The sequence below is a fragment of the Microtus pennsylvanicus genome, chromosome 8 (genome assembly GCF_037038515.1).
Source record: "Microtus pennsylvanicus isolate mMicPen1 chromosome 8, mMicPen1.hap1, whole genome shotgun sequence".
Lineage (NCBI taxonomy): Eukaryota > Metazoa > Chordata > Mammalia > Rodentia > Cricetidae > Microtus > Microtus pennsylvanicus.
The window spans coordinates 56,110,275-56,123,385 of record NC_134586.1 but is presented as its reverse complement, the minus strand read 5'-3'; the positions used below and the strand labels follow the sequence as shown (position 1 = coordinate 56,123,385).

The 13,111-nt window shown below is 55.9% G+C and overlaps 1 protein-coding gene across 4 annotated transcripts; it reads left to right on the top strand.

The window, feature by feature from the left end:
• The first annotated feature begins 389 nt into the window (after positions 1 to 389).
• Positions 390 to 12,867, top strand: Klf15 (KLF transcription factor 15). 4 transcript variants are annotated; one of them, XM_075983523.1, is made up of 4 exons: positions 390 to 522; positions 4,163 to 5,266; positions 9,052 to 9,145; positions 11,784 to 12,008. In XM_075983523.1, the coding sequence occupies exons 2-4, from the start codon at positions 4,188 to 4,190 to the stop codon at positions 11,799 to 11,801; spliced, it is 1,191 nt and encodes a 396-aa protein (XP_075839638.1). In that variant the 5' UTR covers positions 390 to 522; positions 4,163 to 4,187; the 3' UTR covers positions 11,802 to 12,008. The 4 variants fall into 4 exon arrangements, with proteins under 4 accessions (XP_075839638.1, XP_075839637.1, XP_075839635.1 ...); XM_075983522.1 differs by lacking the exon at positions 11,784 to 12,008 and adding an exon at positions 9,458 to 11,777; XM_075983520.1 differs by lacking the exon at positions 9,052 to 9,145 and having other exon boundaries at positions 11,784 to 12,867.
• Positions 12,868 to 13,111: the final 244 nt, after the last annotated feature.

The following is a 13,111-nucleotide window of genomic DNA, read 5'->3' as shown; positions in this document are numbered from 1 at the left end:
GCGCGCATTCCCGTGGGTAACCATGACCGCTGGAGAAAAAAGCAGATGGATTTTTACAAATGGTTCCTTTAGACACGGTCCCTACTAGATCCGGCCTTGATCGGGCTGCGGAGGGGGCTGCGGGGACGATTCCGCTCAGGAGGCCCCACGTGGCCTGCACTTCAGGTTTGTGCGGGCTTTCCGTGGGTCGTTAGGCCCGTCTCCCTGCGCACCGGAGGACCAAATGAGAATCCACGCAGAGGCCCGGGAGCGCGTGGGCTGCGGGAGGGCGCGGCCGGGGCGGGGCGGGGCGCGTGACGCGCGGCCCTAGCCAATGGGGCGCGCGCCCGAGGCCGAGCCTCCTGCGAGCCTTCGCGGCGCCCTCGGCGTCACGTGAGCGGCCGGAGAGCGCGGAGAGCGGCGAGCGGCGAGCGCCCAGCTCGGCCGCAGGGAGCGCGGGCTGCGGCCAGGAGCGCTGGACGCGCGGCCGCATACGGAGCCGGGCCGCACGCGCGAGGCCTCGCCAGGCGACGCCGAGTCCAGGTGGGAGACGCGCGGGATACCGCGGCCGCGTGGGTCCGCCCGGGGGATCGCGGGCCGTCCCCTGGCGCTTGCTGTTCGAGCTGCGCGCCGGGGCCCGGGGAATGCGGGAACCCCCCGAGTGAGAGCGCGGCGCCCGCGGAGGGCAAACCCCGTGTACGCAGCTCCTGCCCGCGGAGCCCACGCGCGTCCGTGGCACTCCTGGATCTGCGCTCCCATATGGCGGCGCCCGGCGGGGCCTGGCGACAGAGGGGCGGAGAGGTTACTGTCGGTCATAGCGGTGGCCTAAGAGGGGACGCGGAGGGGGGCACCGGGCTGAGGGTAAGGTGCTCTCCGAAGCCGTGCGCAGGAGTCTGGCCCACCTCCTTCCCTGCGTACTTCACACCCACGGGTGGACACCCACGCGCGGGCACCTGGCGGACACCCGCACGGCTGCACTGCGCCCCGCACACGCAGTCACACGACACAAACTCACACCCATTTGCGCGCACCCGCAGCGTTCCTGCGCTTCTGCTCAGATTCCCCAGGCAGAGTCCCCAGGCCTCTTTGACCAAACATTACCGATGAGATGGCTGAGGGTAGCAGCCGCGGAGCAGGGCAGGCCACCCTTCTTGGAAGCCCTCTCGCGAGCAGGGTACAGGGGCTGTTTTCTCTCATGGTATGCGAAGCTGAAATCCCAGATGTTTGATTGAGTCCTTCAGATGTTTTTTTCCCCGACCATGGGGAGCCCCCACTGCCCTACAGGTGCGAGAATGTAACTTTGGGGGCCTTAGGACTGCTTAAGAAGGAGACTCTTATTTTGAAGAGCGGCCCCCATTCGCCACCCCCGTGATTTGCACGCTGACCCAATGGCTAGCCCTTGGCCGGCTCTAGGCTTGTTATCAATTACATGTTGTTCCTACAGCCGCTGTGTCCCCGGGAGGATAAACAGCAGGCCTGGCCGGCTAGGAGAGGGGGCGGAGTCCAGCGGCCGGCCAGGGATCGTGCCCAGAACCGGGTGCCCCCTCCCCCTGCACGCAGCCTGCGCCTCTGGCTGCGCCACGTGCTGCTGTTTTTCAGGGACGGGTTTGAGCGCTGGCACTCAGACTTTCAGCCCTGGGTCTTCAATGCCTCAGTGTCCCGGGGTTGCTCAGTTCTGTTTTAAGATCCTGTTGACTGACTGGGGCCTCTCCACTCCTGGATTCAGTCAAGGGCTTTTTCTTGACTCTAGATCTTGGTCTGTACGGAAGAGTCATAACTGTTTGTATTCTGGTGGGGAAGCAGAGCATAGACAGGTCTCACAGTGGTGCCTGCTGTGAAGGATATAATCCCGGGTGATTTGTCTAAGGGAAAGTGTCTTCTGAGTTGAAATATCTAAATAATGAGCTCCCACCTGGAACGCTTGGAGAGACTTCCACAGAGGAGTTGTTGGTGCCATGGCCCAGACTCTCTTAGTGCAGATGAGCCAGGCCTGAAGCAGCTGGAGGGGCAGCGTGGGTGGGCAAGGTGCTAGTGCCCTGGGCCCTGGAGGAATCAGAAACATTTTAGAAACATTTTTATGGCGGGAGGGAGATTCTTCTGTGCAGTTCCACTTTGCCATCCTTTTGTATCTACATTCGCTACCTTGTTCCTGCCCCGCTTCCATGTCTCAGTAGGCTCTCACACAGCTGCCCTTGAACTCATGATCCCCTGGCTGTCTCCTGAGTGCTGAGATTCCCAGTATGAGCCGCTCTGCCCACCAGCACTGCTGTTTGTACTTACAGCAGACTGGTTTCTATCCTTTTAACAATGGAGTCTGGAGACCACCATCACATTTGAAAACAGTGTGATCGCCCGGTGCTGTGGGGTGTCCAGCTGTGATCATGTCATCTCAGATCTTAGGCGGCTCTGTTCCAAGTCCTGGGATACCATGCGCCCTGCGTTTGCCTGACTGTCCAAATCTTAATAAGTGTTCCGGTATACATGAGCTCTTTGGGTGTGCACGCGGCCTCGGAGCCGGGTCACACTGGCAGCACCCAGATGTGTGCACAGAGAAGTTGTGCCCCTTGCCTGAGGTCACACAGCTGATAGCTGCATGCGAGGCGTGCACCCCGCGCCTTTGCCTTTTGCGTTGTCTGGCACTTGGTTCCTGCTCAGCACCTGCCTTAGTGAAGAGCGTGTATTTTAAAGCACACTCCTGCTTTTAGATCCTCAGCTGAGTGTTTAAACCCAGATGGCCTCCTGGCAGGATTACCCGCGAGCTCAGATCTTGCCTCTATTCCCTGGAGCAAGAGAGAAACTTAGAGAGCACTGAGGCATAGAACAGTTGGGGAAATTGAGACCCAGGGGAGCAAAATGACTCTGGCCTCTTGGCTGCTGGGCAGTGCCAGGCTGTGGAGTGGACCTGTGGAGATGATGGCCAGGATGTGGGTGCAGAGACTATGGACTCTACAGTTCTGCGCATTCCCCCTCTCCAGTCTTGATAATCACACAGCCAGCCGAGGTCACTGGGCGGGGACAAAGGTCCAGAGAGGTGGCCCCATCCCAGCCAGATACTGTTGACTCTCCTTGGCCGCCAGACCTAGCATGGGATTTGGCTTTGGAGGACACGGCTTTCCCTCTCCTTTCTGTCCACATTCTCTGAGCCCTTCTTGGGTACGTGGTGTGGTGCTGAGTGCTGGGGATACGACAGCAGAGTGTGCTGCCAAGAGGGGACACGGGCATCTGCTGAGCTTCCCCAAGTCGGTGAGTGTCCCAGACAGGAGAGGGGGGTGGGGGGAGGACAGGAGGCTCTGCTCCCACACATTGGCCAAGGGCAAATGTCACCCCCTCATCCTGCCTGAAGGTTGTGATGTCCCAGGAAGTTACCCACGAACTGGGCTCTCAGACCTTCTGGAGCCTCATAGCCACCAGGGACTGGACCTTGTCCATCATGGCGGGAAAGTGTTAGGCGCCATGGAGGGAGCGCTTGGCTCAACTCCGTGTCTCCTCTCCTAGTCATAGAGGAGAAAGGTGGTTCTGGAACTCAGCTGGAAGTTTGTAGGGAAACATTGTGAAGGCAGGCAGGCAGGCACTTAATGGCCTCTAACCTTTTTTTCCCCTCCACATTATAGCTACCAGGCTAAAGTACAGGCAGCTCAGATACACGCGTGCCCCATTCAACTCTGGGAACGCTGTGCTTGCATTCACAGAAGTTCATTTTTGAAATCTGAAGTGAACATCTAACAAGTAGCTTGTGCTTTTATTCGCTCAGAAGCCTCCGAAGCCTGGGCTCAGAGTGCAAATGGCATCTTTCCTTGTCACCCCCTCTCTAGCTCCAGGTAGAGGGCAGAGTTTAGGTCCTGCCACTTGCAGGGCCTCCTCCCCCTGGCCTCCTTTCCCCCTTGGACTCAGCTGTTCACAGACAAGAGCATTCCTTGTTTTATTCCTTTCCAGAATCATTCTGGAAAATGTTTGAAACCAGAAGTGCCCTGGGTTGTGCAACGGGGCCTGGAGAGGGCTCTTTTGCAAACAGGGTGATGCAATTTCTGAAAACACACTCGCCGGCCCCATTGTCCCTTGGGATGGAAGCAGGGTCTGGACATTTGGCCACAGGAGGCCTTGGGCAGGCAACCGAGGGTGGGGGCTGCGAGGCACCAGTGAGCATGCTGTCCTTCTAACCAGACCTCCCTTGTTCTCTCTGCAGCCACCACAGGCTCGGCCAAGCCAGCATGGTGGACCACTTGCTTCCAGTGGACGAGACCTTCTCGTCACCAAAATGCTCAGTGGGGTACCTGGGTGATAGGCTGGCCAGCCGGCGACCATACCACATGTTGCCCTCTCCCATCTCTGAGGATGACAGCGATGTCTCCAGCCCCTGCTCTTGTGCCAGCCCTGACTCGCAAGCCTTCTGTTCCTGCTACGGCTCAGGTCCAGGCCCTGAGGCCCAGGACAGCATCTTGGATTTCCTCCTGTCTCAGGCCACACTGGGCAGTGGTGGTGGCAGTGGAGGTGTCGGAGATAGCAGTGGCCCTGTGACCTTGGGATCATGGAGGAGAGCCTCTGTGCCTGTGAAAGGGGAACATTTCTGCTTCCCCGAATTCCTGTCAGGAGACCCTGATGACGTCTCCAGACCCTTCCAGCCTACCCTGGAGGAGATTGAAGAATTCTTGGAAGAGAACATGGAGGCTGAGGTCAAGGAGGCCCCAGAGAGCAGCAGCAGGGACCTGGAGGCCTGCAGCCAGCTCTCCGCTGGGTCACACCGGAACCACCTCCATCCAGAGTCTGGTGGGAGAGAGCGCTGTACCCCGCCACCAGGTGGCACCGGTGGGGGTGGTGCCCAAAGTGCTGGTGAGGGGCCGGCACGTGATGGCCCCATGCCCGTGCTGCTGCAGATCCAGCCTGTTGCTGTGAAGCAGGAGGCAGGTTCAGGGCCAGCCTCCCCAGGACAGGCCCCAGAGAGTGTCAAGGTTGCCCAGCTCCTGGTTAACATCCAGGGGCAGACCTTTGCACTCCTGCCTCAAGTGGTACCATCCTCCAACTTGAACCTGCCCTCCAAGTTTGTGCGCATCGCGCCTGTGCCCATCGCTGCCAAACCTATTGGTTCGGGATCCCTAGGTCCTGGCCCTGCTGGCCTCCTTGTGGGTCAGAAGTTCCCCAAGAACCCAGCAGCAGAACTTCTCAAGATGCACAAATGCACTTTCCCCGGCTGCAGCAAGATGTACACCAAGAGTAGCCACCTCAAGGCCCACCTGCGCCGGCACACAGGCGAGAAGCCCTTCGCCTGCACCTGGCCGGGCTGCGGCTGGAGGTCAGTATGCATGGACAGGCTGGGCAGCCAGCTAGGAGGCACATCGCTGCTCACCGGGGTGTGTTGCCAAGCCCCCTTTCTCCATTAGATAAGGTGGATTAGGAAAGGAGCAAGGGGTGGGCAAGGGTCAGGATCAGAGCTGGCGCAGTTGCTGGAGACTTACTTGTCCCTCTTGGTGACTGAAGCTGGTAGCCACCTGGTCTCCGGTTTCTTTAAAGACCAGGTAAGTCTTGCTTGGGCTTATGCTACATGTGGTCTCTCAGGCTGGGCTGAAACAGAAGGAAGCTCAGCTAGGGAACTGGGCCAGAGACCCGTGCAGGCCTCTCAGCATACTTGGGGTAAGTACTACCATCACACCCATGACATTTCTGGTCAGGTACATGGAGACTCTGACTAGTCAAGAACCACCCATGCCACAGTACTGTGTGAGTGGAATGTGAGCCCTGAGACTCGAACTAGAAAATTATACCTCCCTCCAGCCAGGAGGTGAGCCTTGCTCACAAGTTGGGGCTGAGCTTTGCCTTGTTTCTTCCTGGCGACTGGAGGTGTGTTTGGGAAGCCATAGAGAACAGCCGAAAGGAAGGACAGACCGCTATCATATGGAGCCAAAGGTGGCAGAATCCTATAGACTTCTGTCCCACAAAACAGGGTGGATCCAGACTGCCCAGATGTGATGACAGGGACCATGGAATCCTGGGGTCGCCCTGTCCTAGGCCCTGGGTGCCCGTCATGGTCTTCAGGAGGCTAGTTGCCTGCAGAAACTCACACGCTCAGGGTGCTACAGCCAGGTGGCAGATGCTCTGGCCTTGGTGGATAGCGTGTATGGCAGCAGCACCGTTCCATCTTGTCTGTCTGTCACGTGTGTGTGTCAGGTGAGGCTCATCTGTATGCACAGATCTGATAGAGCTAGACGTTGTCTGCAGTGTATGGGCACGTCTTGTACCTGATGTGGGGTGGCACCCAGGAATAGTCCCAGAAGGGGAGTTCTGAGTTAGTGGGGCTAGCCTCAGGGCAGGTGCTGGCCTGATGAGACTGAGCCTGGGGGATGGCCTGTCACAGTGGCAGGCAGTATTTCCCTTCCAGCACCAAATTGACCAGAAAAGGAACTTTCTCAGTCAGTATTTGGGTTGCCGAGGTTCCTGAGAGGTGGTGTTGTTTTCTCTTACCTGTTCAATTGCTGGGCTCCCTAGGTCTGCTGTCTCTTCTCTGAGCCATGTTTTCAGGAGTGGACCCAGAGCAGGACTGTGGGGTGGTAAGTGAGTGGACAAGTTGAGGGCAAGAGGAGCCTAGACAGAGACCTGGCGGGGTGTTGACTGAGGACGGAGGGAGCAATGGACCCTGTTTGGAGGAGGCAGTGGGACAGGCCCAGAGCCCGCCCTGGGGTTGCTATCAACTTGCAATCTCCTATCTGTCTCTTTTTGTTCTCTGGAGCTCAGAGCTAATGTGGGGGGTCTGACTGTGCCCTCTTTTCATGAGAATAATGGCCATTTTCCCACAGTCGAACTATGGAGAGGAATCTCTGAGGTGTCCTGCCTGGGACACTGGCAGGTGTTTGCACCCACAGGGACTGCTCATGTGCAGGCTACTGAATAGCTTTCGCCCAACAGTGCTCACTCCATGGGCTTGCTTGCCCCAGGAAGTACTGCTTGCTCACTTTGACTGGTGCTGACGTTTGAGTGGCATCTCCAGAGAGAAAGAGGCCAGGCTGGGGTTACAGGCTGTAAGATGTGGTCAAGGATGAGGGCTGGAAGACAGGTCATCGCCCACCACAGTGTTGCTCCAGGAAGCATGAGATCCAAGGAAGGGCCTTGGCTCTGACCCTGAACCTTGCACTGGCCTCACTGCCCAGGCAGAGCCCACTCAGCAAGACTAAAAACATGGTGTCCATGTCAAGGTCCCTGTGTAGCATCTGCCTCAGGAAAGAGCTGGAAGTTTGAGTGTCTGAGCTCCCCAGGATATTCTTGGAGATTAGAAGCCTAGGGGTTGTGCCTCGAAGGTCTGCGAGCTCCCTGCATGTAGTCAGCCTTCCACTCAGAAGCAGTGTAGTGGGCAGCAATTCCTTGCTGCAGTTAGGTGGGAGGGTGGGCTGTGATGACAATGATGATGGTGGCGGTAGCATGTCGCTTTGGGGATCACTGTGTGCTGGGATCCCCACCAACCCCTTCTCTTATGTATGCCCTTCTGCGGGAGCTCATTACTCCCTGAAATTGATGTGGCCTTCAAATGCAGAGAACACTTTGGAATGTTTAAATTCCAGTCCAGCCTTCTTGCTGTGGCCCACAGCTTCCCCAGTGTTCTCTCTGGCCTTTACGCCTTCTCTAGCAAGATCAGCCATGCCGCTCTCCCCTCTGTTTCCCTCACCATCGTCACGGGCCCCAGGATGCTTGTGGTGGCTCAGCTTTTGCTGTGAACCCCCAATACACACATTAGCTTATTGAGTCCTCACAAGAACTCTACAAGCATATGCAGTAACCCACATTCTACAGAGGAAAAATCAAGGTACAGAATGATCATCTGTCAAAAGGATGTAGCTAGTATGTGTGATTTTGGGGTTGGGGTACATCCCCATGGGTGCAGCACCTGCCTGATTCTTCAGCAGTACAGCCAGGTTTGGAAGTGGCCATAGTATATGCTGTGGGGTGTGTGTGTGTTTGTGTGTGTGTGTGTGTGCGCGCGCGCACGCATGTGCGTGCCTGTGCATGTGTGTGTACTGTGTACTCCTGTGATCAGATACACATGCACATGAAGGCCGGAGGTGCTTACCATGTGTCTTTTTCAGTAGTTCTCCACCTTATTTTTTGAGACTGGGTCTCTCACAGCCTAGAGCTGTGATTGTCTAAGCTGGCTGGCCAGTGAGCTCCGGCCCGTCTCTACCCTATCAGCACTGATAGTACAGGCACACCCTACTGTGTCCAGTTTTTATGTAAGTGCGAAGGGATCTGAACTTGGGTCCTCATGTTTGCTCAGCAAGCACTTTACCAAATGGGCCACATCCTCAGCCCCTAGGCTGTGCTGTGCTCCTGGCTCCTGGCTCTGGGAAAGGAGAGAGCGGCAGGCATGGTGGTAACTGCTCTGACGAGGCACTGGTCTGAGCATGCTCATGTCAGTTCCTATGAGGTGCGCCTAACGGAGGAAATAGAGCCACAGAGCTGGTAAGCACTTTCTCTGTGGTCATACAACTTCTAAGTTGCAGAGTTGTCCAGCGCTTAGGAGGCAGAGACAGGATGATCTCTGAGTTCAAGGCCAACCTGGTCTACAGAGTAAGTTCCAGGACAGCCAGGGTTACACAGAGAAACCCTGTCTCAGGGAAAAAAGAGAAAAAAAAGTGGCAGAGTCAGGAATTTAACAGCTGTTTTCTCCCTCACCCACCCTAGGCTCAGAGTGCTTCTCCACACTTTTGCTTCCTTTCCACACTCTTGCTCACCTCCCAGGGGAGAGGCCCCTCCTCCACCTGCAGCTGGGCCTGGCTGGTCCAACATGTTCTATACTTCCCATCCGGCTCTGGTGCTGGCACTGGGCCCTGAGTTCCTAAATCTGCCCAAGCCCCTGCCTCTGCTCCCATTTCTCCACAGCCCAGGGGACTGCCCCGCAGCTGAGGTGGCACCTGTCCCAGTCCCAAACCCCACTGCATTCTGCTTTAGTGTGGCCAGGATTCCCTCCTCTCTCCCTGTTAGGACGTGGTTTTGCATGCAGGAGGGACTAAAGCCAGCCTGCCTATTCTGGTGTAACCATCTGGGAAGTGGCTGTTTGCCGCCTTCCTAGAAGTTTCCTCTCCCCACTTGCAGACACAGGCCTCCTTTGTTCCCTGCAGTGGAACATCCTGTTCCAGAGTGGCCAAGCCGCTCCTTCCAGAAAGAATCTCGCTGGGCCATAGCTGAAGTGAGTATTAATAGCTGTCAGCCGCTATGTGTCATGTACTACCGGCATCCATGGTGGACACAGGAGGCCCCGAGGGGGACAGTAGAGTCCAAAGCTACTGAGTGTTGGCGGAAGTGGGTACTGGATTCGGGCTTAGTGGTCTGGTTTCAGGCCAACTCTCTCAGCATTCATCGCCGCTGCCCATATGCAGGGGCATGTCCTCTGGCCTTGTGGCTGGCAGATGCCCACATATGATCTGCAGGTTGCACACTGCACATGTAGCCTTAGGGGCTGCAGCTTCTGAGATCTGACTGTTGACTGACTTTCTGGCAGATGGCAACTTGTGTCTCACACAGTTCTTATGCTGACATTCCTGATGGCCCCTGTGCGTCTTCTGCCCTATGACCCAACGACGAGAGTTATGAACCTGCCCCACAGACGCCAGGCACCAGGCCTTTGCCATCTACCAGGACTCCTGTGTTCTATTCCTTATGTTCAATAGGAGCTCACAATTCTTAAACAATTGCCACATTTGAAGCCCCATTGTCTGTAATTGTCCCCTGAGATAAGTCTGTCATTGTTACTGTCCCAAGGTAGGGATACCAGGACTTGGCAACCTGCCCAGACCAATCCCAAGGCTGTGTCCTGCCCAGCTAAGATCTTGTATCTCTTGCTCATTGCTGCCTCAGGCTTCTCGTTTGACTGTTATCAGAGGATGTGGCCCAGTCAGGCAGGGGTCATCTTCAACTCAGTTACCAGGACATTCCTGTCAGGTACCAAAAGGCTGTGGCAGCAGAGGGAGGCTCTGGAATGGGGACACCTTGTTCTCTGGCATGGCTGCCCCTCAGCTGCTGTCCCTCTCAGGGTGTCTTATAACCTGTCCCTTCGAAGGCATGCAGGGAGTGAGGGAGGAAACTGAGGTCCCGGATGCTCAGGACCAGTGAAATGGGGACTGTCAAACCTGTTCTTCCTTGTGAGGCTCCGTGCCCAACACCTGCTGAGGGCACGTGGCTATGGCACAGGGTCCAGGTAACAGCACTACCAGGCCAGGAAGAGAAAGCTGAGAGGCAGGAGCAGACAGGCCAGGGGAGAGGCTTCATTCCAGCCTCAGGTGTTCTGTCTCAGTTCACATCACCGTGAATTCTATCTAGTTAAGTGGTCCTCTAAGAGACATCCCCGTGCCCGGTCCCCTGGGACATGGCTGCAAGGCAGCAGCTTCCACACTGGCTCTACCTGCCTTGACAGGCCCTGCACTGCTCAAAGCACAGGATTTTGAGGCCCTTGGTGTCATGAGCCCTGCCGGTTGTCGATGTCACTATTATTCTTGTTCCCCAGGCTGAGGTCAGGGTGGTTTACTGCAGAATCTGAGCTAAGGTGACCGTAGCTCTGGCAACTGAGTGTAACGTCTTTGCTGTCCACCTCATCTGCCACACCGAGTGGCACCTATCTAGAAATGGGGTGCCGGGCCTGGAACTCGTGTGTGTTCCTGGGGATATATGCAGTGATCAGTGTGTGACAATCTTTTCTCATCCCGGGGTGCCTGCTGAGCATCCCCCCCCCCCCCCCCCGCATTTAAATGCACCTCCTGGGCACAGAGAACAGGGAGTGCGCTCTTCTTCCTGGAGCTTATGCTGTCTAAGCACAGCTGAGCCTAATTAAGATGTTGAAAGTAGTCTGAAAATGCCATGGGGCTGGAGGTGGTGCTCGGTGGTGGAGTGCTTGTGTGTCCGAGCTTTGCTTCCCCAGCGCACACAGGAGATAACGTGGTGCAGCTCAGCACACGGTGTAGGACCCCCAGGAAGTGACACTGGGGATAGACTGAAGAATGAGCGGATAAGGACAGAGAGGAGAGGAGAGAGTGCGCAAGTGTCTTGTCGCAAGGATAGAGGAAAAGTCTGAATAGGTGGGGTAGTGAGGCCCTGGGGTCCTGTTGCTAGAGCAAAAGCCAAATGGAGAGTCTTAGGTCTCTGAAGTTTTTCCAAACAGCCTGGGCATTGTGGCCTAGCTCTGGTTCCTGCCTGTTCCACGGATCTCTGTTCCCAGGCCTGCAGTGACTGAGAGAGAGGCATGTTCCAGGAAGCCATTTAAATGCTTAGACGTACCGTGAAGGCATGTTTGGAGGCATCTCAGAAGATCGCATGTCCAGGTCTGCAGAATGCCAGGTCCTTCTGCCCTGTTGCAGCAGCAGAAGAGTGGCCAGGCACTCCCATGGTCTGAGGAGTCTGGTTCTTTTGTTGGGACTGTCAGCTCTGGCGAGTCTTCCCAGGGACCAAATACTGCTGACCTGCTGTTGACAATATAGGAGCGATCCAGTTCCACCGAGTTACTGTGGGAGGGAGGGAGTCGCAGGTGGCTAGCAGCCTTAGGTCCCTTTCCCATGCAGAACAGTAACCAGCTACAGTGGGAAGCAGACCCTGGCCAGGATAGAAAACCCGTGCCTCGTTGTCTTTACCCTTGGCTTCTGGGAGGTCTCTGGGACACTGGGCTTGCCAGGATCTCATTGGGTGGCTACAGAGGTGGTCTAATCACTTAAGATCCAGCCTGGCTTAGCCTAGCCCACTGTACCCCCACCTGGTGCTGGGGAGGCTGTGGCACTGGCTTTGAGGTCACTTGCAGTGGTGGTGCCCACGCTGGCCTGGCTGACCGCCATGTTCCACAGGTTTTCCCGCTCAGATGAACTATCACGGCACCGGCGATCTCACTCGGGTGTGAAGCCGTACCAGTGTCCCGTGTGTGAGAAGAAGTTTGCGCGGAGTGACCACCTCTCCAAACACATCAAGGTGCATCGTTTCCCACGGAGCAGTCGGGCCGTACGCGCCATCAACTGAGTGCAGTGACCACCCCACCCTCCCCTAGCCCCACGCTTTGTTTTTAGATGCAATAACTTATTGCCTCCTTCAGAAGGATGTGACAATGTTACCAGCCCCCTTCTGAATCTTAGGAGGTGTGACCCAGAACCGCCATGGCTGCCTTTCCGGGGAGGACCTAGAGTCCCCAAGGTCCCCGGGGCTGGTTCCCCGGTGGCCCAGGCAGGCCTGCACCCTTGTGCCTTTGTGCCTTCCTGCCAGCCGGAAGGATTGTTGGCGGGGGGTCCTTGCCCTTCTCCCATTGGGCTCCCTACCTGGGCCAAAGCCAACATTATTGCTGGGGAAGAAGTGTTTCGGTTGTGTCGAAATAGTTCCCAGAAGGAGCCATGCTGGGAACAAGGAAGTAGGTCAAAAGTGTAGGGCTGAACTGTGGCATGAGGACTGCCATATGCAAGAGGCCTTTGAGGGTCCAGGAGAATGGCCACCCTTGCTCTAGGCTGTAGTGCATGTGCTTAAATGCAAGACAAATGGAGCCATATCCGTCAGTACCCAGCCTGGCTCACCCTCCTCCAGACATCAGCATCCTCCAGGTTGTGGTAGGAGGAGACAGGAACTGGCCTGGTGGATGCCAAGCAACTAGCTAGCGCCTCCCAGTCTGACTTAGATTTGCATTCCTCATCAGGTCTAGATATTAGTACCAATTGGACTAGCTTGTTTTGACAGGTCTATTTCACATCCTATGAATGTATGTAAATAAACTGTACATAGGTACGCATCTACATAAAATATCTTTTAATAACACGTTGACATTTGTGTAAATTTGAAATTAAAAAATTCTATAAAGTCAGTGTATATATGTTACAATTATGTATATTTTCTTTGGTCCTTCATAAAAGTATATTTACTTTGCCAATAAAAAGAGAAAAAAGAACTCAACCATTTGGCCCTGTCTTCCTCTGCTGACCTGGGACTTGGGAGTGAGTCTGGGGTTCTGCTCTTCCCAGGTCCCTATGTGGACCTTCCTCTCTTCAGCCATGTCTGGTCCCACCTGAGGGCAGTGTCTCATGCCCACTGGTTATTGCCATTTGCTTTGTGCCCAGGCAATCATCTATTCTATGGGCCCTCCTCAGGGAGGTGGCAGACCTGTTCGCTCCCTGCACTGTGACTTTGACATCTTGGG

What these genes read in the sequence shown, in the direction of transcription:
- Klf15 (XM_075983520.1), top strand. Translation starts at nt 4,188, where the DNA reads ATGGTGGACCACTTGCTTCCAGTGGACGAGACCTTCTCGTCACCAAAA. An exon ending in TGGCCGGGCTGCGGCTGGAG is followed by an intron (nt 5,267 to 11,783) that starts GTCAGTATGCAT and finishes CATGTTCCACAG; the next exon opens with GTTTTCCCGCTCAGATGAAC.